The sequence below is a fragment of the Argiope bruennichi genome, chromosome 7, assembly GCF_947563725.1.
Source record: "Argiope bruennichi chromosome 7, qqArgBrue1.1, whole genome shotgun sequence".
NCBI classification, from domain to species: domain Eukaryota; kingdom Metazoa; phylum Arthropoda; class Arachnida; order Araneae; family Araneidae; genus Argiope; species Argiope bruennichi.
Window position 1 is genome coordinate 100,862,278 of NC_079157.1, and position 27,095 is coordinate 100,889,372.

The 27,095-nt window shown below is 31.2% G+C and overlaps 1 protein-coding gene and 1 long non-coding RNA gene across 4 annotated transcripts in view; one reads left to right on the top strand and one right to left on the bottom strand.

Moving 5' to 3' along the window:
* The first annotated feature begins 14,543 nt into the window (after positions 1–14,543).
* On the top strand, positions 14,544–19,396 carry LOC129975909 (uncharacterized). 2 transcript variants are annotated; one of them, XR_008785059.1, is made up of 3 exons: positions 14,544–14,709; positions 15,701–15,895; positions 19,300–19,396. It is a non-coding gene; the product is annotated as an uncharacterized LOC129975909 (long non-coding RNA). The 2 variants fall into 2 exon arrangements; XR_008785058.1 differs by having other exon boundaries at positions 14,545–14,709; positions 15,701–15,891.
* Positions 19,397–23,271: 3,875 nt separating this feature from the next.
* Positions 23,272–27,095, bottom strand: part of LOC129975716 (uncharacterized) — a 36,449-nt gene continuing 32,625 nt past the window's right edge. For both annotated transcript variants that reach the window (XM_056088890.1, XM_056088891.1), the window contains exons 3-4: positions 25,321–25,556; positions 23,272–24,195 (exon numbers count right to left, since the gene is read on the bottom strand). In XM_056088890.1, the coding sequence (XP_055944865.1) occupies positions 23,287–24,195; positions 25,321–25,556 (1,145 nt within the window). In that variant the 3' untranslated portion in view covers positions 23,272–23,286. The remainder of the gene's footprint in view (positions 24,196–25,320; positions 25,557–27,095) is intronic.

Sequence of the window (27,095 nt, forward strand, 5' to 3'; positions counted from 1 at the left end):
CAAAAAAAAATCCCTTTTCTCAAATATTTTAAAAACTTTTTCTCTTAAATGGCATTTTTTGGTTTCATTACTTTTTGTTTGTTTTTCAGTCTTTTTATACGGATATTCCAAAATATAACTATTTTCAAAAGTTAAATTAAAAAATCTCATCCCAAACGTAGTTACATAACTTAAAAAAACGCTAAAACAAGTGAATGAGGGAAGAAATATTAAAATTTTCATTAAATTAATTTTTAAATTCCATTAAATATAATCACCAGCCTGAAGATTAAATTTCTTGTAAAGTAATATAAAAAAATTAAGATAGTTTTTTTACTATATTTATACATGTCCATTCCGATGGGAATCAGTAACTACATGTAACAACAAATTAAATACATATTAGAATAGTAATGGAATAAACAAAACAATGAATTCTAAACAAAATAAAGCATTTACTATCAGAAATATAATTGGATTTTATACGTTTTACAATTCTATTCATAGCCTTTCATTTTGGCTCAAAGAGGAATGAGGAAAGGAAAATTGTTAAATTATCAAAATTATTCTGAATAATATTGAAAATTTGAAATTGATGGGATTGCATTAAATAGGGAGTATACTTTAAAAAAATTCTTAGTTAAAACGCAAATAATTCAAAATGTATAACGTAGAAATAATTATAGTCTAAAATAATTACAGCAAAGAGAAAATTAAAAATTTCGCCCAAAGTATGCATATGGAAATTTTTTAATGAAGATACTGAAATTTATTTTCGATATTTAAAAGTTTCAATAAATTATATGTAATTCACAAATTATTTTATTTGGATAAATAATAATGATTAAACAATTTTAATAAATTTAAAATAATAATTACTATAAATAGGTGAAGAATTTCTTTAAAAAATTACACAGTACTTTAAAACACCAAATATTAAAAAACTGCATAATAAATGGTTTAATTCACATTTAATATGTTCGATGTTTTTTTAAAGATATGAGAAACTTTTTAATCCTTTTCTTTTTATTAATTACATTTTATAACAGTAATACACTAATATTTTTTATTCATTTAAAAAGTCAGACACTTAATAATAAATCAAATGTATTTTAGTTATTTATATTATGAATATTTTAATATAATGCACTTAAAAGTTATATGAGTAAATTAATAAGAAATTGTAATGACCAACAAAAGTACTTGAATTACCGATAACCTTGAGTCAAAATCCTTTCGAATTCGACTGCATCTAGATAGCCATTTAGTTTTATTTTTGGAGAAACTCCAAATTTACTTTATTTGAAAAAATCCACTAGTTATTTTATTCACACATTCTCTTTCTAAATGTGGCAGACGATAGTCTACAGCAGCTTTCAGAATCTCCCTTAAGCTTTCTGCAGTAATATTGTTCATCAGATATTTTACGCACAGAATTTTAAGCAATTCACATTTGTGTTCTTCCATACCGGCTAATATGTTCACAGCACTTTTTATAGTGAAATTGGGAATAGTCCCTTTAAGAATGAAATCAATGACTGGTTCATATGTATAGGTGCTTGGTAAAGTATTACACGACGTGCCTTCAAAGTCAATTAACTTTTGACCTTCTTTGAGAATTAATTTTTCTTCGTTTGTAGTTGAATCTGGATGAACTGGAGAGGCAGTGACCATGCAGTGAATATTAACATTTTCTTCTTCAGAAATAGTAGCGAAGTAAAAATTTTTTACAAACGATAACTGATTTAATTCCTTCAATGTAAATACATTCTCTTTACTCACAACAAAGGCGTAATCAAGCTTCAATAACCACTTCTTAGAGCCTTTGATGTTTACACTATAGGCTCGCCTCGTTAGTTGTATTTCCAAGTAAAATCGCAGGTCCTTGAATGCTTTCAACTCATAAAGATCACTTTGTATCGTAGTAGCACTTGCGTTCTTCTGTGAAATAGTCTCCAATTCCTTTTTGTTTAAAATCCATTGAAATGCGAAATTGTGTGAAACAGAAGTGAAACGGGAGTTCTGTATAACAGCTGTAGAAGACATGGTACAACAATCGGGAAAAAAAATAAAAACTTTCTTTGCTACGAGTTCGTAAAAGCGAATTGAAATTATTCTAATAAACAAGAGTTTTTAATCTCTCTTTCAGAGTTTACTCTCTCTATAATCAGTTGAACGGAATTTAAAATACACAAAGATAAAAGATAACATGAACAAATGAAGATATCACAAAACAAATAGTTTTGAAACCTTTGTTTTTCCTACCAACCTTATCTCAATCAATAACAGCTGAGTCTGTGTCTTGGTATATGTCTGAGTGCTTGCGTTCTATGAACAGACTACTGAACCATTAGCAACTAAATTTGGCACAAATATACTTTGGAGGATTGAAATGTGTATTTCAGAGCCGTTATTATAAAATAATAATTAAATTTATACAGATTTTTTAATATTATTTATTTATATTTTTATTATAAAATAATAATTAGATTTATACATATTTTTAATATTATTTATTTATATTTTTATTATAAAATAATAATTTAATAATTAAAAATTAATCACATTTTTGGCTTTTTCGCCGATAACATCCACGAATATTATCACGCACCACAAATTTTTGCTTTATACTTAAACCCCTATATACTTTTGCTTTATACTAAATTTATAACATTGTTTCTTTAAATAATTCCAAGCTAATTGTCGAATGGTTGTTTCTTTAATTTGTATAAAAAATTATTTTCTGCAGTATTAGTGCAACAGTAATTTCCATTCTTGCAATGAAATTGAAAACATTTTAATTTCATTTCTACAAACTTTTTAATGCCTGTTTTATGACGGCACAGTCTGCATATTTTAATTTATTTGGCAAATATTAGACACTTAGTTTACAAGTAAAGGCCCAGCTATGGCGAAATCAATAAAAATTGTCAAACATATAAACAATCTAAAACTGCAAATACCTACCTACTTTGATCCTCAGAGTTCGAAAATAGGTTTATTAAATAACAAGTTATAGGTACTTGCACTTATAATTATTATTTTAACGTTAATTTTTTTTTGGGGGGGAAAACCATTTCCTCTGGTTTTTAGTTTATAAATCATCTTCTAATAAATAAACAAGTAAGAAATGAAAATATGTACTTGCTTGCGCATGTGTCGGTTTAATTGCATTAAATAAATTTTTAATTTATAAAATAACATTTAAGGCAAAACTGTAACTGCAGTAGACATTTTGATTGACTTATAGAACATATTGCTGATTGTCGATGCTAATTGTAAAAAGAAGTCAAGTATTTTCAAATTATAATGGGATTTCATAATCTTAATACTAGCAGTTTTCCGTGTACGTATAGTTATAATGGCATAATAACGAAATCAAAATTTCTTCCATCTCTGGATTTACGTTAGTAGAATTAAATGCAATAATTATAAAAAATATTGAATTTCTATTTCCAAGCAATATTACCTTAATTCGCTGCAAAGGAGATTATTTCAATTTTATTTGCATCGCTAACAAATTTGTGCAACAATTCAAGAATTTCTATTTAAATTTAGCTTTGAAAAAAAAAGATATATTATTATTACATTTGTTTGCTGAGAGTAGTATTCCTTTCACTTTTCCGAGCTTGAATCAAATAATCACATTAAGAGTAGAAAATTTAACTAATTGAAAAAAACATCGCTATTTCTGTGATATGTTTTCCTTCCTGCATAAGCTAACTCGTTCATTCTGTTTTAATATTTTCTTCCATTTTCTCTTTAATAAAAAACGCAACTTGAACAAATTCTCAAGATTGTATGCTTGAAAAATACATTTAAAATATTTACAAACTTGATAAAGTATCGTGAAAGCTGCAATTCGCCAAGACTCAAATGATTGACGTTTACCTAATTATTTCCATAAAGAAAAAGAGTTTAATCTATAAAATTTCAGCCTTGATTAGAATTCATTATCGATTAAATCATAATTGAAAGAGTGCCATAAATAATACTAATGAAGGGTTCAATATATCATATTGCGTATAAAGCATCACGTAGACGATTTTCCCCTAATACAGTATGTAACAATATTTAAATGAACACATATCTATAAATTATTCCCTCTAAAATCTCTGTGTCTGAAATATTCAACGCTTAGTTATATACTGAAATATTCAAATTTCTTAATTATATACTTTCATTATTTGCGAAATCTATAGCATCCCTAGTAATGTTTGAAACATTTACATATGATCAAATAAAATTTGCTGACATTAAATCGTTCGTTCTGCTATTTAGATTAAAACAAATGTTTTGAGATTATTTTTATAAATTTCATCATAAACACAGACAACGTAAACCGAATCGAAATCCATACGAATCCGGTTTGCTCCTGCTCGTTCTAATCACCAGATGGATTGATCTTGAGCAGTGCCTGTAGCTGTTTTCATTCTAATCCAACCATTTTTATAACTCCCGGAACAAATAATTTTCAAATACCATTATATCTGCCCAATTATGTTTTCCAAATCTTTACTCTTAGATGCCAATTTAAAAATAGCTGCACTTAACTCGCCATGATGGAGAATTCTCATTACCAGGTCTCAGGCAAGGAAACCGAAGCTCTGTTTTCAAAAGATGCATCCAACCATTTTTATAACTCCCGGAACAAATAATTTTCAAATACCATTATATCTGCCCAATTATGTTTTCCAAATCTTTACTCTTAGATGCCAATTTAAAAATAGCTGCACTTAACTCGCCATGATGGAGCATTCTCATTACCAGGTCTCAGGCATGGAAACCGAAGCTCTGTTTTCAAAAGATGCATCCAACCATTTTTATAACTCCCGGAACAAATAATTTTCAAATACCATTATATCTGCCCAATTATGTTTTCCAAATCTTTACTCTTAGATGCCAATTTAAAAATAGCTGCACTTAACTCGCCATGATGGAGCATTCTCATTACCAGGTCTCAGGCATGGAAACCGAAGCTCTGTTTTCAAAAGATGCATCCAACCATTTTTATAACTCCCGGAACAAATAATTTTCAAATACCATTATATCTGCCCAATTATGTTTTCCAAATCTTTACTCTTAGATGCCAATTTAAAAATAGCTGCACTTAACTCGCCATGATGGAGCATTCTCATTACCAGGTCTCAGGCCAGGAAACCGAAGCTCTGTTTTCAAAAGATGCATCCAACCATTTTTATAACTCCCGGAACAAATAATTTTCAAATACCATTATATCTGCCCAATTATGTTTTCCAAATCTTTACTCTTAGATGCCAATTTAAAAATAGCTGCACTTAACTCGCCATGATGGAGCATTCTCATTACCAGGTCTCAGGCCAGGAAACCGAAGCTCTGTTTTCAAAAGATGCATCTGTCTCTTAACGATTTCAGACTTTAAATCAAGTTGCGAAGTATTATTTCATTTCCTATCTAAATTTATTTCGGGAGCTGGAGTACGTTAGCACAAACTTCAAATTTTATCCCCCTCTTAAAATAACAAAGGCTCTACTCAAAAGGTTGGTTTATTACCCTTTCGTATAAACACGAGAATACCATTTTAATCGATCTAATTATTAGTATCTTAATAAGGACGAAGGAAATGGGCAATCATTTGGTTATGCGGTAGAAAAAAACTGCTGCCTGTAGAGCAATTTTAAACCTAGAAAAAATAACTACACATTCCGACTTAACTCTCCTGTCGGATAATATGGGCCTCAACGCCGTAATCATTCTTTTAAAATTCAAGCACATGGCATACATTTTTCATTAATTCTTAAGACAGAAAAGAGTATTGAATTCACAACCAGTGGCTAAATCTTAATTTTAAAAAAAGGGGGGAGAGCAACAGGACTGTAGAGATAATTGAATTTACATATATCTGATGTAATTCTGCAATTACGATCTCCACTACTTCAATTAATGGGCACTCGGTAATTTTTGTAAAAAAATTTCGATCATTTAATGTAAAAAGAAAATATATAAATCCGACCTCATAAACATAAAATCTTATTCCATCCATTTATTTCCTTTCAGTTCAGTTCAGTTCAGTTTATATGACACGGACTTGCAATATAAACTTGAGGAAAATAAAAAATCGTAACTAGTTGAATGCTCTCAATCTGTAGCAAGAACACCCTCGGATTCAAAAGGCTTCACTTGCTGCTAAACATTAATTATTCAAGATTATCTCCAGCTCCTGATTTTGGCAGCGATCTTATTTTCATTTATTTGTTTAATTCTTTTAAAACCGTTCGTTACCTTATTATTCTTATTCCAAATTAATGTCACCGTTCTCTTGCAACAATTTAAGGAAACTTTTAGTATATTTGGTGCAACATTATAACTTCTTTTTAAATATCTCCATCTTAAAGAAATTTATCCGAGAACCAACATATTATGCTACAAAGGTAGTCGAAAAACGGTAGTAGAAATGGTCTCCAAAAAATTTCTCGCATATTCTCTCATAACCGTGTCATCACTGAGAATGCCTTACTGAGCACTGAAGTGGAAAAGTTGCGAAATATAAATTTTTGGCATGAATTTAGCATTATTGCTGAATTTATCCTGCCATTCTTACCGAGTTATTTGGCGATTAATCCCTGCCATACAATTAATCGCATCGAAAATCACAAATTGAAGACATGCATTTTACAAATGATTGGAATAAAAATTTGACACAGAACTCTCTAATCGGACTCTAATCACAAGATGCCATACCAAATCTGATATATTTAAATCCTGCGAAATAGAGAGTTTCTGAAAGTACAGACCGACACATAGTCAACCTTTTGATAGATTTGGCTCCAAGTTCGACAGTTATCTACACTAAAGATATGGAGTTAACTGTTCATCGGCAGTTGTCTACCCGACATGTTGTACCTGCGTATCAAATTGTATTTCTCTAGCTCTCTTCGTTTTGCAATTTTCGTGTTAACAGACTTCCTCTAAACCCATTTTACTGAAAATTTGATAGAAATCTGAAAATTTCGTGTAAAGACCGTATACCCAATTTCATCGGTCTAGCTCAATGCATTTTTGGGTTATCGTTGTGGTAGATTGATAAACAGACGGACATTTTCTAAAACCGTGTTTTTCGACCTCATGGAAGTTTAAAACGGGGAAATTCGCTAACATCTCGAATCGGAATTTTCTGACGAGTGCTATACTTCCTCTATTCTACGTAAATCAATTTTTAAAAAAACTATTCATTTTAAAAATAGCTTAATTTAATGCAATATGTCTTCACTAAGATGAACTTAAGGAACATGAAAGCGTTTATTAAGAAAGGGTGTACCCAAGATACCAGGCTGAAATGTAAATGTTTCAATTTGCTTAATTTTAGATATAATTAAATGCAAAATTTAAATTCATTCTTCGAATATAGCTACGGGCGAAAATGCAAAACAAAATACCTAACAAGTCACTGTAAATTTTAGGGTTATTTAGCACTGGGACAGTAATTCGGGTGTTTATTTTTCATATTTGAAAATGGATCATTTCGATGTACGCCAAAAGTAAAATAAGACAACCCATTTACCTATGTATCGGGCCTCGAACCTGAAACCCTCCGGATCCGAAGCCGAGACCTTACCACCAGGCCACCGCGGCCCTCTTGAAGAAGGGAAAGATTCAATAGGTCAAAATTTTAACGGCATTATCCAAAAGGAAACAGATTTGTGGTTGAATCACTTCTGCTGAGTAATAAAATGCACCAACTTGAACAAGAGTTGCAGATGTTCTCAACTGTTCTTGAGGGTTGTAGAGATGTGCATTCCACTCGTCATAGCAGATTTCGTATTGCCTTCATAGTTCATCCAGCGACGAGAAAGAAGGATCCTAAACAAAGATATAAACAAGTAAAAGTGAATAATATCGAAATCCATAAAACAGAATTTAAAAATATAATGTAAAGAACAATTTCTTTCAGAACAATAAAATTAGATTCACCAGTAGCATATGGTCTACAAAGGATATCTTAAACCCAAGAAATAGAATTGGTGAAAAAAGTTTTGCTTCTCAAGATTTTGTTCGAATCCTCCGATTTTTAACCCAATAATCTATAATTTCTAATTTGATGCAAGTTCCATCGTACTAACAGCCGATTTGAGGCAAGTTTTTCTTTCAAGGTGTGTAGACTAATTTAAACTTAAAATGTACTTATAAAATGCTTATTTTTTTAAAAGTACCTTTAGAGAACAAAATAGTTCAATTCTACTCTTATCAGTAAATTAACTTAGAATTAATTGTGTTATTGTATACAAATGTAAACATAAAATAAAGGAATAATTGAAACTAAGTTATTTAAAATCACCACTGAAATTAAATTGTTTAAAATGTATTCAAATTGTGCTTGAAAAATCTTATTCAATGACTTTCTAAGCGTGTCTTAAATTAGCAAATTACAATACAGTTAGTAATATAAGAAGGGGAGTTTAATTATATTAACATCCCGTTTTAAAGCAACACTAGGTTATTTGAGACGAACTTCGTAATTTTGAACCGTGGTCAGATAACGAGGACGACACCTGAGTTGGCACTACCCTCTCCGCACCACACCACGCCAACTGGAGGACGTTTAACGTGCACCAGACCTGCTTACACGACGGTACTTCGATGGAATCGGGTCTCGAACCTGAAACCCTCCTGCTCCTAATCCGCGGCCATATAAGAGGGGGAAGAAGATTATATTGCTGCGTTTTTAACATTTCAATTTTTTGAAAAAAGATTTAAAAAATAAGTAAACAAATACAAAAAATCACGCTAATTTTATTAAATACCTAAATTAAAAGCTGTTTATTTTTAGAGATTTTATTCAAATACTTTAAATTCGTTTAAATTTCACACCAAAAAAATTTCCCAACTCATGAAATTGTTAGTAGAGAAAAGTTTCTGGTTTTTCGAACACAGTGCATTAGCTTTATATTCCCTTACTCCAATTTCGTTTGCTAGGTTTAGTTTAGTTTAGTTATATTAACGTCCCGTTGTAAAGCAACATTAGGGCTATTTTGGGACGGACCTCGTCATTTTGAACCGCGGTTAGATGACGAGGACGACACCTAAGCTGTCACCACCCTCATTTGCTAGGAGAAATTTCTTTTTCCGTAAAAATATCAAAAAATCGGAGTCTAACTTCATTTATACTTTTGACAATTATTTCTATAACCATTTGTTTCCGAAAACATAAGCTATATTATTAATGGATTCGTATTGCTAACATTTACAGTTTTTTTATAATGGTTTTTGAGTGAATTCTGCCAGTACGCTTTAGATGGTAACAGATTTCATATTGCACTCTTCTTGCAACACTTGTTTTAAATGGGTTTTGTATCTAATTTTACGTTTTTGAACCACTATTTCGAGTGTAGCTCACATATATTCAATTCATAATCTCAAAATAGCCCAAGTGTTGCTTTAAAACGGGATGATAATATAACTAAACTAAGCTAAACTTGTATTATCTTTCGTTTACCTGTTCATGAGGTGATTCGATTTGAGCGTCATGTTATGACTTGCCACTTTACACAAGCATTATATGATTTTCGATTGGTTGCTTAAATTACTTCCAACCATTTAATTGCTATTGGTTTCTAAAAAAAGGAAAATGTATATATTTTTTAAAAATATTTTAATGACTTTTAAAAAGTAATAAATTTTTCTAAAATACATTTCGATTTCCACGTCTAAAAGTATGGTAATCTCGATTCCTAAGTACCTATTAGTACAAAATGTTGACGATATCTTTAGGAATTTTCTGTATGGTCTTTCAAAATTTTGCGCAATACCAACATAACGCAATAACAATGTTGCGCAATGTTTTGCGCAATAACAATGTTGTAGAGCCTTTTTTGCTAATCAGGATCTCAAAGTGTCCACGCGATTGGATAGTATAACTAAATTGTCACTTCTAATAGTGTTGTTTTGGTACTTTTCTTCATTTAAAAGCCTCTAAATGTGCTGATGCATTTTGAATCACCAATCGCAATAATAATATAATGCAACTGTTTTATTTTTTAATAGTAATGAGCTTATCCTAACAGAATAAAGTTTAATTGGTATATGGTGTGTATTCGATATTTGGTAAAAGTAGCTGCGACTTTTTAACAAAAGTTATAAGGGTTATAGCAAAAAATATTTCATATTTTTACTGTCAAATGTTCTTCGCAAAACATTATATTGCACAATAAATGAGAAATTAGTGATCTTTTTCTTGAACCGCCAATAGGTAAATATAAACAATGCAATAGTGTTTTTTTTTATTATCAAAAATGGGTTGACTCTAAATTTCTAGCGCGCTATATGTATCCAATATTTCGTACAAGTAATTGCGTCTTTTTAACAAAAACTATAAAGGCTATGGCAAAAAATATTTCAATTTTTTTACTAAAATATGTTTATCGTAAAATATTACATTGCACAATAAATGATAAATTGATTGTACTAAATACAAGCAGCATTTTTTATAATACATAAACAGTGTAAAAAGAATGATTAAAAGTTTTAAACAAATAATGAAATTCATTCGTCAAAAAATTGTGTTTCGTTTGAAAATTTATTTTGGGGAAATATTTTAGCATTAAATAAAAGTCAGACGATTCTGATCTCTATAATTTAATAATGATAATATCGATTAATTTTCTTTCATCAATAGTTCCAAAGACAATGCCAAATAAGCGCCAAAATGTCACTTAATTTTTAATTAATTAATATTTATAAGTGATGCTATTTATCAGCTCTCAAAATATATATGCGTCTTATTTGGTGAGTGTATGTTTTGGAACTTTTACTGCAGATATTTTAAAGTCATATTTGTACTTGTTGGTTTAGTTTTATTAGAAAATTAATAAATAATTAAAGTTATTGCAGTGAATTGGAATATGTTAATACATTAGGAGCCACTTTTTATCACTTTTTAAATACGAGGTCATTTATCACCCGAACCCTAAACATCTCCTTAATCCTTCATAAATCGATGATGCCTAAAAGTATCGTAAAATTTTCTTATGCTATTTTTAATGGTATTCAAAAGAACACAGAATTCGAAGCTCAGACAGCAAATAGTAGGTACAGCTGTTTAATTTTATTTAGGCGGGCAGAAATTTTTTTAAAAAAAGAAATATCTCCCACAGCTTATTTTACACTAAAACTTATCTTATGATGTAAAAAGAAAAACTAATGGTAAAATAATTCGATGAATAAAAAATTAAAATAATGCAGAAAAAGATAAAACTCGACTTTTGCGCAATCGATTTCTCACGTAATACGTATGGAATAGGTGAGCAGGAAAACTAAACTTCAGAAAAGCCTTGCAACTGGCGCCATCTATTAAGTAAGTGGAAAATGAAAAATGCATAGATGCAAGTTATGAGCGCTGCCTGTCATCAAAATATTTCTAAACTGAGGCGAGCTAAGTTTATTTATATTAATGTGCCGTTTTAAAGCAACACTAGGGCTATTTCGGGACGGACCTGGTAATTTTGAACCGTGGTCAGATGACGAGGAGGACACCTGAGTTAAACTCGAAAAAAGCAATTTTTGCAACGCATAGAGTGTGGAAAAAAATTTACTTTATTGTAGAGGGGGTACAAAGGTATATATGCCTCGGATGTCAGTCTTGGAGAACGCTATAGAGACAAAACCTTACTGTTATTGTATCAGTTTTCAAAGTTACAATTCGTTTTAGGATCCCGAGACTTGCAGTTTTCAATTACTGTACTTCACTAAGGGGTGGTAAGTACAAAGATTATTGTTTACAAACTAGGTAGTCGTGAGTCATAACAGATAAATAAAAACAAATACATATTCCCAAAGTTAATAAAATAAAAAATATATAAAAACTCATGAACATGTTAAAAATGTGAAGCTAAATTGCCCATCCTATTAAACGAAGAGCATCATAATGTGCACAGCTTAGAGCCGCAAAATACCTAGATCCTCCACTGACGAATTTACATTTTACGGCAAAGACACGGTCACAATGTGTTAAAAGAGAGATTAGAATTGATGAATTGATCATCTCATAGCACAGAAAGCTGATGATGACTTGCAAATTTCATCAATGTTTTTTTTTAGTGGTGAAATGTTTACATTATTTTTTAACCAGATCATACAAAATTTATAGACTATGTGACCATGTATATAAATGTATTATATTAAAATTAAAAGTATGTGCTTAGAGTATCCTTAAAAAATAAAAATATTTGCAGTACATAAATTTTATCTATTGGATTTTTAGAAATTCACTCATGAATCTCGAATGATAACCAAGAAAATATATTGTACATTTCGCACATGCACAGTTAAATATTACTTACAGCATCTTTTTATTTTAATATTATGCATTGATTACATATTGTCAGATATTTTGCAAGTTTCGTATAATTCGGTTGAAAAATATGCATTTTATAAACAAAAAAATATATAGAGAAAACTTTTGATATTTTTTATTAAATCGTTCATGTCTTCTCCATTATGAGAGATATTTTTATGAAAACGTGTTTAAGTATATATAATTTATTATTTATTTATTAAGTATATATATATTATTATATTAAGTATATATATTATATATATTTTTACAGACACTGATATACAAAACACAAACACAAAAACAATATTTGCAAACACTGATATATAAGTATATAGATTTTTGAGCAGATAATACGTATTCCTTGTATGAAAGCTCTAACACGCGCCATTTCTGCCCACACTTCTGTTCGATTTCTGCCTGCATTTAGATTTTTGCCACGTGTTTAAGAGAATACTTTCATACGAATGAAAATAAAGACAACTTTTTTGAAACGGCATATAAAAGAATAAACATAAGAAATGCCTAATAAATAACTATATTTATAACGTATTTTAAAATAAACTTTACAGTTAACCTCTTTTGCTTAAGAATATTAAATCAGTAAAAATACATTTTTTAATAACGACAAAGATAAGTAAATACAATTTAATAATATTGTAAAAAAATTGTAATTTTTATCGAAAGTTTAAAAAATGAAATGCCGGCGTCCTGGCATAAGGGTAGCGCGTCTTCCCCGTGATCTGGGCGTCCCGGGTTCGAGTCCCGGTTTGGGCATGGTTGTTCTTCTGTTGTTCTATCTGTGAGATGTGTGAATGTGCCCTCCTGTAAAAAGGGGTTGTGCAAGCGAATGAGTGATGCGTGAGTAGCAAAGTCGTACTCTTGGCCCTAGTTGGCGCTGCTATAAAAAATAAGAGACGTCCCCCTCAGGCTTAAATCGCTGTCTTCGTAACAGCGGGCTTGTCAGTGGCAAGTGCCATAAGAAACAAACAAACAAACAAAAAATGAAATAAAATGTTTGAGTGGCTCTATATTCTAAACTTACTATGAAAACTCAAATGGTAAATAATAATAAAATTTTATCAAAAGATTCAAACATATGACTGGTTATGATATAATGATATACGATATAATGGTTTGACTTCTTAATTTATACATCACACATTTGCATTTTTTAACAAAAGTGTAAATGTCTGCAACATTTATGAAAAATTCTAAGTAAATTTGAATTTCAGTTACATTTAATATATATTTTAATTGTTAAATTCTGTTAGCGAACTTTTTCGTTATAATACTTAATCTGCTTATTTCTTTAATGTAAAGTTTTCAATGCCTTTCACTTTTTTTTCTTACCTTCTAGGTTTTTGATTAAAAAAAATATTTTCTGCATCTATGTGCACTAAATTTTTACTTTCATTATTTTCTACTTTTTAGTGTTTAATCTTATTTCTTTTTGAAGATTGTTTTCAGAGCCCCAAATTTTTACGATTTTCTTTCGACTTTTGGAGTTTTGATGAAAGAATTATATAATACTTTTAGCACATTTTTAAAAGCACATTTTAAAGAATTTGCTTATTTTAATTTTTTTAATTATTTTTTTGTCTTTATTAAATTTTATATTTATAAATATTATGATATCTTGAAATTTATTTTTTTTAAATTCATTATCAGGAGGCGCTTCTCACATAGAACCAATATTTTATTAAAATTAATCATTAGCATCTAATAATACTAAAATTTTTATATTGTTTTCAGGGACACTTGAAAACAACATGTGCATTATTTCAGGCTTATAACCCACCAGGAATTGAGTGAAAATTCCATTACAATGTCCCATCTTCAAGCATTTGAAATTAACAAGCATAAAAAATAACAAATTAAATAAATGTAATAATATAAAAATACAGCAAAGCACTGATATGAAAACGTAGATGCAGAAATGAAAAACAGTACTTGTTTGGCTGTCGAAACTTTAAATGTTGTATTAATACAGCCTTTCCATTACAAAATATTTATTCAGAGAGTTGAAATTATGAACTGTTTGATTTCCGATGTACGTATGAAGGCGATGTACGTTAGATCTACAAATGTTTTTAAGCATAAAATCTATTCGGCAGAATGTCCAATGCACGTTAACAATCACCTTCATAATCAAAGCTTACAAAAAAATATGGCGTTACGACTCATAAATCCTCGAATCAGACATTTATTCTCCATCATAGAAATATCATAAAATTCGCATCTGTATTTCTAGTAACATTTATCTACTGCTCTTAGATCAGTTATATTAGTAACGATGAAGGTTCTTCTATTCCTTTGTGCTATAACTTTGGTGGTCACTTTGGCCTCCACGGAAAATGATTCAGCGCCCGATGAGTCCAGACTTCAGTTTTACAAGAAATTTGAACAACAACATGGAATAGGTCAGTGCAGCTTTTTTTACCATCTATTATTTAACTTGATTAAACTTAATTTATAAATTTTTTAAGCACGTTGATGTTTAAACCAGATTGCCACTCAGTTTGTATTTTCAGTGTCTTGAGGTCAACTTTGAATTCGCTGAAGTCCAAAACTGTAAATTATATACTAACCTGTTCTTTTAAAAGTTATCTATGTATTTTTATTGCAATATTTCAAGTAATAGATCGAAAATAGAAAAAGATGAATGCAAGAAACTGTTACTCTTTTATTGCGAATTTTGTGATATTTTTCCTTATACAAATTCGTGATTTGGAATGTTTTATACAAAAGGATATTTTGCTAAATAACATCATTTACAAATGAAAACTATTTTTAGAAGCTGTGAAACATTTATGCAAATTTTTATCTAAGTTTATTTAGCATTCTATTCATTTTTTAAAAAAATCCTCTTTGTATTATAAGTTTTAACATGTTTAAATTGTTGCCCTTTATGAATAAAAATAATTGAAATTTCTAATAGGAACATTCTTAAGATGTATAGATTTCGAATACTCATTTAAAAAAAGTTTTAGAAAGTACCGAAAGTCTCCAATTTAAAGCGACACATTCGATGTCTTTTTCAAATTCGTATTCACGTTTATATGCAATATTGTTTAAATAGATGTTCAGTTTTATAAAAATAATATAATTTTCAAATAATCCTACTGAAACATATTCGAGCAATACTATTTATTCTTGATAAAATATGAATATTATTTCATTCTATTATTGATTTGATAGCTAGGCAAATAGTTTCCTTTTAATTGAGCTGCTTGTGGTTCATTTTAACCAATCCTCTTTAGACATTTGTTCAGTTTTTCCAGTCAGAAATCCACCCCTCGATGCATATTTCGGGCAGATATCTTGAATAATAATTCATTATACTGTGACATCTAGTAAAATGAATTGAAGTTATTTCCTTGTCAACATCAAAATCTTCTGCGATTTTTTCAGACACCCACTGCAAAGGCAACCACACATTCTACCAATACGGAGACTGCGATATGAGATGCGATTTCATGCCAGAACCTGACTGCTATGGGGCCAAATTTATTTCCTGCCTTGCCTGTAAAAAGGGATACATACCTGTTGACAAAAAACGAACCAAATGCGTGAAGCCTGAAGACTGCCCATAAACAAAAGGTGTACGTAAGTTGCATTGTTTTATTAATTATTCTTAAATAATTATTCCTATTGGCAATATTTTTGAACATTTGACAATTAAACTAAATAAAAGAATTTTTAGTTAACACCGAATTTCTTGAAATCTTTCATTGCTCATGGTACTTTTTAGTGAGGTGGTATCAGATATCAGTATTTGCACCATACTTTTTAAACTGTCAGACCCTTCCAATGAGGATACTGCTTGTCTTTTTAAAAAAGTATCTCTTAAATGAATATAAGTGTTCTAAACCATCACCGCCGGCAATTATAATTTCATGATTGCTTTCTAATTCGGATGCTCTTCATTTATAAATATTTCTTTTAATCAGCGGGATTGGTCTTTCCAAAAGGTTCCATCTTTCTCTCTAATAAATTTGTCATGCCAGAGAACGTCTTATATCGCATTGGGGTACAATAGTTACGAAATTGTAACTTTTCGCGTGAACTTAACATTTTTACCGAATCTATAGTGTCATCTTTGGCGAGTTATTTGGCGATTAATCCCGGGCATGCGATATTAATATCTAAAAAATTAATTTGTGTTTAGATACTCTTCTCACAGCCGATTGAAAGAAAAATTTGAATCAAAACTCCACTTTCAGTCAAAAATTCCCATACTAAATTTCATATATTTAGCTCATTCCTTTCTGAATTATCGGTTTTACTTATTTCTGAAAGTGCAGACCGGAAGACAAGTCAACCCTTTGTTGGATTTGACAAATGTCTACACTATAGATCTTAAATCTATGCATCGAATTTTATCTATCTAGCTCTCTTCATTCTTAAGTGCTTCATATGCTAAATTATATTCAAACAGCCAGACAGACTTCTCCGGAACGGGTTTTACTAAAAATTTGATAGAAATCTGCAAATTTGGTGTAAGGACAGCAAATCTAATTTCAACCGTCTAACTCGAAGTGTTTCTGAGTTATCTTTGTCACAGACAGATAGGGATGACGAATATTTTCAGAGCGGTTATTACGTAACAAATATCAAAAAGTCACAAATACAAGTGATCAATACTTTTCAAGGAGGGGTGTGATTCAAATCCTTGATACGATCTTACTGATGATATTTCGATTACAGGTTTTGGATCACGGTAGAAAGTAACAATCGATACGATATCACTGAAATTTGTCGGAGCGGTGACTTCACTGGAAAGTAACAATCGATACGATCTGTCCAATGGAAGCTCTCGCAAGAAATCTGTGATTGGATTGAAAAGTGAACGGACCGGTTATTGGAATTATCGTATCGTATCATTGAATTGCATATCAATGAAATTTATCGGAGTGGTATCACCGTAAAGTGCGAGGCTTCACTGGAAAGTGCGAAGTCACCGCTCCACTTTACGGGAGTGACCGATATTCGTATTTGATGATGCACTATTCCATACAGATCATTTTTAATTGCTCGTGACATGATTGACTTTGATTACATGTACTCTGTTTACTGCTGGCGCCATCTATTGGTAGAATATAGGACTAAAGTAAACATTTTAAAGAAATGACATATATTTTTAACTCATCTTTTCCAGAAAATGGTTCACTCTAATAAATAAATTAAATAAATAGTTTTGAGGAAAAAAATAAAATTTAAGATGTAAGCTGAAACAAATAAATTAATTCAATCACACGTTAATTAAATTAGTAAATTAAGTATTAATTACAATTAATAAATTTTATATTTAATTTTAAGTAATAATTTTTAATTAATAATATGATTGAAATAACAGATATTTGGAACGCATATTTAAAAAAAACAATAGCAATATTATTTGTTATTCAAAAAATCGTGGATTATGCATCTCTACAGACAGACAGACGGACATTTTCCAAAAATACGTTTTTCTAAATTAGGGAGATCTAAAATGCACAGATTCCTCAAAATCTCGAGTTTGAATTTTTTGACAATTACTATACTTTCTCTATGCTACGTATACAAGAAGTATCGAAGTATAGAGATTCATACAATTCTTTGTCATTATAAGGTTTGTCTTTAAACACTTTGTATTTATTAATGTAAATTAATATACATTATCAAAGGTCATTCGTTATATCGCTGATATAGATTTAAAATGTTCCTACTGCTATATTTTGGTAATCATTTTTTATTAATTTTTTTTAAAAAAAAACATATGTTTTCAATAACATATTACTAACACTTTTAAATTGAATTGAAAAGAAAATTGAATATATTGTTACGGAATTTCCGGGGTTCGTTTGGATAGTGGGAGTTATATGGTGTGGAGAACACTCAATCAGCAGGCGGCAGTAGAAAATGAAACAACGACGTTTATTTACACGAAGACACACAGGACAGCACAAAGACGACAACTATATACAGTACAGAAGACGATTATCTTCAGCCGAGACGTGCAGCATACAAAACAGCATAAACAGCAGCCTACAATAGACTACTACTGCAGACAGTAGAACACAGCTTAGTTCAGCACTAGCTTCACTCCGTCGCTGCTCCGCTTATCTCTGGATGGCCAGTTCTTTACAGTCGTTTCCGACTACTCTTCGACTCCACTGGTCCACGACTCAATTCACCATCGGTTCACAACTACGACGACTCCACTGGTCCACGACCACTCTTCTAAGTCGCTTCCGACTACTCAATTCACCACTGGTTCACCACTCGACTCACCGTCGGTTCACGACTCCTCTTTGACTCCACTGGTTCGCAACCCAATTCACCGCTGCTCGGCAGCTGCGGGTGCTTCCTTTTATAGGTCTCAGGAGGCGGGGCTAGAAGCCTCTCAAACAATCAGGAACGTTCGAGGCATATCTCCGTTCCTACTGGACGGTTCGGGAAAATTCTCGATGTTTCGAATATAATCTATTTTGGCGCCAAAGTCGTCACCAAGTCGCCAAATGGTCGCCAAGTTTGTCGCCGAGCTCTGGGACCTCCCATGGAACCAACTATGCTGGAAAGCCGCATCGCAGATTCGTAACAATATGAAATAAAAAAATGTTCCATGAAAATAAATGTGTGTATTCATGACTTAAATATTTGCTTTAAAAATGTGTTCCTTTTATTAAATGTTCATTGGTTTTATTGGAAACTTGACCATCTTTAAATATAATATTATGGATGGTAAATTAAATCCGTTCTTGTTATGACAAAAATTTCAGAAAAACTTTTTAATAAATTATATTAAATATAACTTTTAAATAAGAATTGATTAAAAAATAAATAAATAAATGAAATGTCTGCTAAGGTAATTAATTATGGAATAAATTACTATAATATATAAAGTAATTAAACATGTTTATGAAGTTGAAATGAATCAATTTATTCTAAGAATAATATTATTTTCGCCTTATTGAATTTTTCATGTTTTGTCTTCTGTATTTCATTCTATATTCCTTTTTATTTTGCAGGAAAGATAAAGGATGGAGCAGGAAATATGAATATCAAATATAAATATCTGTAATGATTTGAATCTTTTCATTTCAAAAATAAATTTTGATGCAAAAATTTTGTACTTTCGTTCTTATATTCAGGTAAAAAATCCAGAGTATATATATATTTGTGTGTGTGTGTGTGTGTGTAATGACATTTTAACTCTAATTTCAATTTAATCAATTTCCAAGATTTTATCTTAATTTAGCCCATAGTAACTTCATTCTAAAATATTCTCTTATTTCGTGATCCAATTCCACTGTCTCTACTTAATTAATTCAAGAGAAGCTTTGTTAAACTGTTGAATCGGCTAAAATCTAACTTTCCCACACTGCGCGTGAAGAGATAAAATACCGCTGATCTGGCAAATTCTTTTTTAAAATCTCCCTCTGTTTCCTCTACCTTGTCCACGCGTATAACGAAAATCCCTATCGAAATCTCATAATACATTAGCACTGTAAAGAAGTATTTTCCCTATCAAAATCATAGGTTATATAAGACCAGGGATAAAATGTCCAAGAGCTCTTCCCTCATTCCTTTTCTCCTTTTCTGTGTCGTTCTTTGTGCTCATCGCTTGTACATATGCTTGCTTCTTCAAAATGAAATAAACCGACGTCACAAAAGTTAAAAGTATCTTCACTGTCTTCAAACTGCATCATGCATCACAACAAATAATGTTACATATATATATATATATATATATATATATATATATATATATATATATATATATATATATATATATATATATAATGGTATTTTAAACTATTAATTTCTAAAAATTAATTTCTACTTTATCTTAATTTAGCCCATTGTAAAATACTCTCTTATTTCCTGATCTCATTCCACGTATGAAGCTGTGTAAAAATTGCTGGGCAATCAATCTAAGTCTCAAGAGAAAATGGTCCCTTCGGTGCCCTTGAAAAGGTGTCAATGGTCACCACATTTATTGAATTGGCGTGTGGCCGGAATTCCCATGTTATATAAGGCTAGTGATCATTTGTTTCGGCCTTTTTCGCTTTTTTCTTATTTCTGCTTTTTGCCGCACTGCGTCTGCTTGTAAATAAATTGCTTTCCCGAGATGGATATTAAAGAGAGAATAAAACGGAATTAAAAATACAACTTCTCGTCTGTGTCTTCAAACCTACACTCAGCTTCAACAAAAATAATATTACATACATGCATATATATATATATATATCACATTATTTTTTTAGAATAATCAGATATTTTTTTCGAATATTTTAGACAGAAATTTGGAATAGATTTTAGAATAGGAAGAATTCCCATACCAAATTTGATATATTCAAATCATTGCGTTTTGGAATTACCGCTTTTATTTAATTTTTGGAAGTACACACCGAGAAACAGTTAAACCCGTTGAAGGATTTGATAGGTGTCTTCATTGTAGATCTTAAATCTGTGCACCGATTTTTATCAATCTAGCTCTCTTCATTTTATTGTTATCGTGTTAAATTATATTCAAACAACCAGACAGACAGACTTCCCCTAAACGGATTTTATTCAAAATTAGACAGAAATCTTCAAATTTGGTGTAAAGACGACAAACCAAATTTCAAACGTCTAACTTAAAGCGTGTTTGAGTTATCTTTGTCGCAGACAGACGGACATTTTCCAAAAATGCGTTTTTCGAACTCGGGGAAGGTTAAAACGTGGTGATTCCACAAAATCTCGAGTTCGAATTTTTTGGCTGTTATTATATTTTTCTCTATACAGTCTGTACGATGAAGTAAAACAGCATCGATTATATAAGACAGAGGATTATTATGCATAAAAAATATAATAAATAAATAAATAAACTAAAACAATAAATGAAATAAATAAATGAAAACCTCGCCAGTAGATTTTGTCAGTTCAAGTCAATTTCAATCATGTATTTAACCCTTTGTGCTCGGAAAAGTAATTCGATATATAGTTATTCTCCTTAATACCTATCTTTTTTAGTGCACCGAAAAATAAAAATATATATTTGTTTTAAGTTGAATTTTCCAGAAAAATAATCGACATCTTCTTACCGGGAGTGCCTGGTTGGTAGGGAGTTGGATTCGCATCCCTTGGGTTGTGAGTTCAAACCCCGCAGGCCGAAGACTCCCCGTATATGTGGCGGCTGGTGCACCTACAAATTTGTCGTGGTCACAAAGTCTTCCATGTCGAGACAATACCATTGGGGAGGATACTGGATCAGAGGTGATCGCTCTCTGATTCAGGTCTAAATGACGATCTGAGTTGAGTGAAGGAAAAGTGAAGTCCGCCCCATAAAAAGGGTTGTGACGCGTGAGTAGCTAATACGTACTGTTGATCCTAGATGTAGCTATTGAAACAAGAGACGCTCTCCCTTCTTAAAATCGCTGACTTCATCAGCGGGCTTGTCTATGACAAGTGTCATTAGAAACAGCATTTTCTTAAAACTTTGTAGGCATTTTTAACAATAAAAATTTTAAAATAAATAAATAAAACGTTTAAATGACCCACCGTCTTGAATGGTGAGTGAGAAGCACCATCCAACTACAAAGGTTTAAAAAAAACTGACTTTTGCCTAAAATTTGTTCTATTGTGATTTCAAAGCACTGAAGAATCGAGGTTCTAGAATATCAAGAACTATTATACAGACAGAGAAATACAGTAAATGCCAGCAATTAAGAAATTCCAACAGAAAATCTGGATAAGCAAAAATTAAAATAAAAATATAGTATAGTAAAATAAAAAAATAGCAAACCGAGGCAAATAATTTAAAATTACTGAACATTTTTGAATTGTAGCTATTTTAAAATACATGACTATCAAAATACAAACAATTTTTAATAACATAAAAATTTAAATTAATTATTGGTTTATTGTTATTTTTATTCGAAAATAGTATTAAATATTGTAATTCAGAAAAGTTTTCTTGGCAACGTTTCAGATGTAACTTTTATTATGAAATTACATTTCCTAAACTCGAAAACCTTACTTATCACAAGAGAGATTCAGTAAAAATGCTAAATTCGGGCCAAAAGTTAATGTTTCGTAACTACTGTACGCCAATGCCATGTAAGGCGTTCTCTGGCATGACAAATTTATTAGAGAGAATGCGAGAAAGTTTTCGAGAGACTACTCCCGCTGGTTGCTAGTCGGTTTCTATCAGTATTAAGGAATCGTCTTTCCCCCATTTTTTAAAGGGAAAATTAGATTTGTAATCCATTTTAACTGCGTTCATTGTTATTATTTTAATTAAATCATAAATTATTTTAATAAATATAATAATAATATATAATAAATATAACAATAATATATAATAAATATATGTTATTTTAACAAATTATTTTAAATAAATTAAATCATAGTTATATGTCTCAGTGAGCTCAAACAACATCCAGGCATATAAATTTACAGCTAAATTTTAAAATAAAAATATTTAATTAATTTTAGTTATTTTCAACCCTTCTCCCTCTTATCGCCACCACTGGTATTTTCTATCAATATTGAAAGAATTAAAACTTAAATTGATGTTTTTCGAGCAACCTGTGTGAAGAAACACCTCTTCAATTCTTTTGGAAGTTGTATTTGTTCTTAATCTCTTTCAAAATCTCATCAAGAGCTCTTCAGATATGAAAATAAGGTTTCAGGTGTGGGTCTGATTCTCGCCACTCTGGTAGATAAAATGACAGTAGAAGTTGGCTACCCTCCATCGATGATAGGAGTTACCTCGTGCAGGATGAGTTATTCCGTAGCCGGTGATGACTCTTAGCCGAAATTTTCAATTTTTTCGCCATAACGTTGGATGGGAGTAGCCAGTTTGTGGTTATTGTCTTTCAAAAATGAATTCAGACAATGCGGTTTGAATTCATTTATTATTACATTACATCTATAACACTAATAACCTTATATTATAGCATTTGTATTTTTCTTAAAAATATGTACTATGATTACAAAAATTGATGTTGAGTGTTTATGTGAGTTGGTTTTCATCGTCTTTTAGGGGTCTGGGGTTTCTTTTCTTTCTTAGCTTTCTGTTTCGCAGTCCTCTTTCTGGCTTCTATGTCTCTCTTCGGTACCTTTTTTGCTTGTTTTTCCAGTTCCTTTCTCGCTATTTTCTTAGGTGCTCCTTTCAGGTGCCCCTCTCCAGGTTTTCCTTTCCTTCGGTCATGTGATTTTTTATCAGCAGAGCCTCTCTCTACATCTAACATTTTTACCTTTTTCTTTGCACGTTTTCTTCTGGACCTGATGCAGTAATAAATTACAATACCTAATACAAACACCAAAACCAAAGCAATAACAGAGATGGCTAAACTATATTCTTCAAGGGTATTACCACCTGACTCCAGTACATTCACTCTGACAACGTTAGTTGCCCATTCTCTAATGATACGTCCAGACTTCTCATCTTGCTCTTTGACTTTGCACATCCAAATACCGCTGTCTTCAAAAGTACTTGATTTTATCGCCAACTCTTGAACGTCTTTTGGCTTCGAATTCTCAAACTTTTCGTAGAGACTCGCATTGTGGTACCACTCAGTCACCAGTTTGAGACTGAAGAATTTACTCAATGGAACATTATTACATGGCATGGAAAAGGACTTGCCAACCTTCACTTCTATATCTGGTACGTCGCTTTCAACCGCAATTGTATAAACAGCAGTGTATATGGATGCTTTGGGGTCCAACTTGGTTTCGCAGTACCACACTCCATTGTCTTTTGACAAAGCTTTGGCAAAGTACAACTTGTAATTATCTAGTAATCCAACTCTTTCTTTCTCGGGGTAGAATATTTCTTCATTATGATACCAAATTCCTTTTGCTTTGCGAAAATATATTTTGATATCTCTCGCCATGTTTCCCTCACAATCCATTTGGATCTTTTCCCCTTTCTGGACCTGAAAATAAATGATGTAAACATCTGTAATATTGCTTTCCTATACAGTTTGTCATATAGCAAGGAAGAAAATGTTACAGTTATTTTAATAGATGCCGAATGGATGCCAGGACAATGACTCCTGACTTTTGCAACAAGCGTATTATTAGGCGACTTGGCCAAAACAATGAAGGTTCTAGAAAATACAGGAATTTTGGTAGTATCTCCATTAGGAGGTCAGAAACATTCTGGAAAATTCTACACTCTGTCACGAAAGTTATACATGCCAGCGTGGATTCTCTTTTTGGAGTGTTTGTACCGTTTTGAGTGAGAACGTTCTAGCTTCACTCAAAACGCTATTATGTGGTCGCGGTTGTTTTTAATACATACTATTTGCGTGTTGTTCAGTTTTTCAAGCTATGTCTTGGACTGTATTTTGATACCCGTGTGTTGCATTCTTTTGCGGAATAAAGAATTGTTAAATGTTATTCAGCTTATTGGACTTCTTGCATCATATACTTCCTGAAAGGATAAATAATATCTTCTTCTAATGTACCAAATATTTCATTAAGATGACCATTTGATATATTAAACAAGTATTTGACACGTGAGACATATTTATAAATACTGAACTAAAACTACTTGTGCTGGCTAGAAATTCACAAGTGCGCGTGTCAAAATATTCCACTGTTACCCGCAGCGAGGCCACACAAAGCATCCGATACCTTACAGAAATCGGAAACAATTTATATCCTACGAATAAATTAATTTTCAACTTAATTCTGTGCTCCTGAAAACTGTGATCCAGCACATAGTCTCAGTCAACGGGTCGCAAGGATCATTTTTACTTCTATGGCAATTATCTATTGACTAGTACAGCGCGTCGTTGGCAATTCTATGAAAAAAAGCAACAGTTCATACTTCTTTTGGTCACAGATGCTTTTGTCTTTCCGCCGAAATACACAAGGGCATTTAAATAAGAAAATTTGGAGGGCAGCAATCCTTTAGGTCGCATTTTTATTGTTGTTTTAAATTCTTAACCATCCTAGTTAGTTCCTTAAATCCTCTGAATAATTTGTGTCGGAATGGGTAAGTCAATAAATTTGAATCCATAAAAATTTTATTCTGTCTAAAAATCAAAACTCACCCGGATGCTCGTGGTACTGTAAGAGATTTGTCTCTTCGCCTCATCGATCATGAATGGAGGAGCGCCCTCTGGACAAGGGTTCTCCGCACATTTCCTACGTTCTATCCTGGGGCCGTCGCAGTGTCCACTCACTCTGCAGAATCGTACTCTTTCGGCGATGCCACCACCACAAGTAACCGGACAATCCCATCTTCCCCACTTAGACCATCCAGAATCGTCTCTTTTTCTGTATATACCTAGTAACAAAGAGATGAAATTAAAATTATGCGCATTCAGCCTTCAATATTGCGTATACAAAACTCATTTACAAAAACTTTCTCGTATGCAATATATATATATTTCTCGTATGCAATATATATATATATATATATATATATATATATATATATATATATATATATATATATATATATATATATATTTCTCGTATGCAATATATATATATTTCTCGAATACAATATATAAAATGTAAACATACTTTTTAGTAGTCGAGTGGTTGAATAAAAAAAAATGTTGAAATTTTAAAACTACACTTTTTTTTCTTTTAATCCGGTAGGCATAATTTACACAAGAAACTCTCATAAAAGGTGTGTCAATCTACGTCGCGATACAAGAGCAGAAGAGTAAAAGAGGCCAACATTTTTCCCTTCAATAGATTTTACTATGAGATTTTGATAGGGATTTCTTTCCCACGAGTCGATTTAGGATAGGGAAATTTGGGTATCTTTAAAAGAATGTTGCAAGCATTAGCATTTTTATCCCTTCACTCGGAGTGTGAGAAAATGCCGAAACTTGCAGTTTTATAGAGCGCGTATAGTATTAATTAAATTTTTTAAAAAGTGGAATTGGATCAGGAAATAAGAGAAATAAGAGAGCATTTTATAATGAAATTAATTTGGGCTAAATTATACATAATTTATCGTATGCAAAATATGTAAAGTGAAGATATATATGTGTGTGCGTGTATGTGTGGGTGTGGGTGTGTGTGTTTGTGTGTGTGTGTGTAGGATCGTGTCCTCAATCGAAAGAAGACTACACGTTTGTCTTTTCCATATTTTAATAAACGAACACAGGACTATACGAACATTAAGCAAAAGAACAAAAGTATAGGGTTGGGTGCAGTTCAGGCGAACATAGCATGGCTGTTATCCTTCAACTTCGAAGCTCACACACTCTCGCACCAAGTGTCTCTCTTCTGCCGTTTGTATATATATATATATATATATATATATATATATATATATATATATATATATATATATATATATATATATATATATATATATATATATATATATATATATATATATATGTAGTATGAGCCCCTATGCTACTCCCTCTACCTCGCCGGCAGATGGCAGTAGTGTTCCAACTAGAAGTATAAGCGAGGCAAACGGCAGAACTGTCAGAGTAAAACAGAATGTCTGAGAACGGATTTCGTTCAAAATTTGATAGAAAGCTTTGATTTGATAGAATCTACTAATCTGAAGTAAAAACTACATATCCAATTTTATCCGTCTAGCTTAAAGCGCTTTTGAGCCATAATGCTCACAGAGAGGCAGGCATAGTGCATTTCTTTTCGGACTCGAAGAAATCTGAAACATAGAGATACATCAAAATCTCGACTTCGAATTTTTTTGTGATACTTTATTTTTAATAATAATTTAAATTACGAATTTTTAATAATAATTTAATCATTTCTATTTTTATACTTCGATTAGTAATTAATAAAAAACCTAGTAAATAATAAAAGGCCTTTTAATATCAGATTAAAA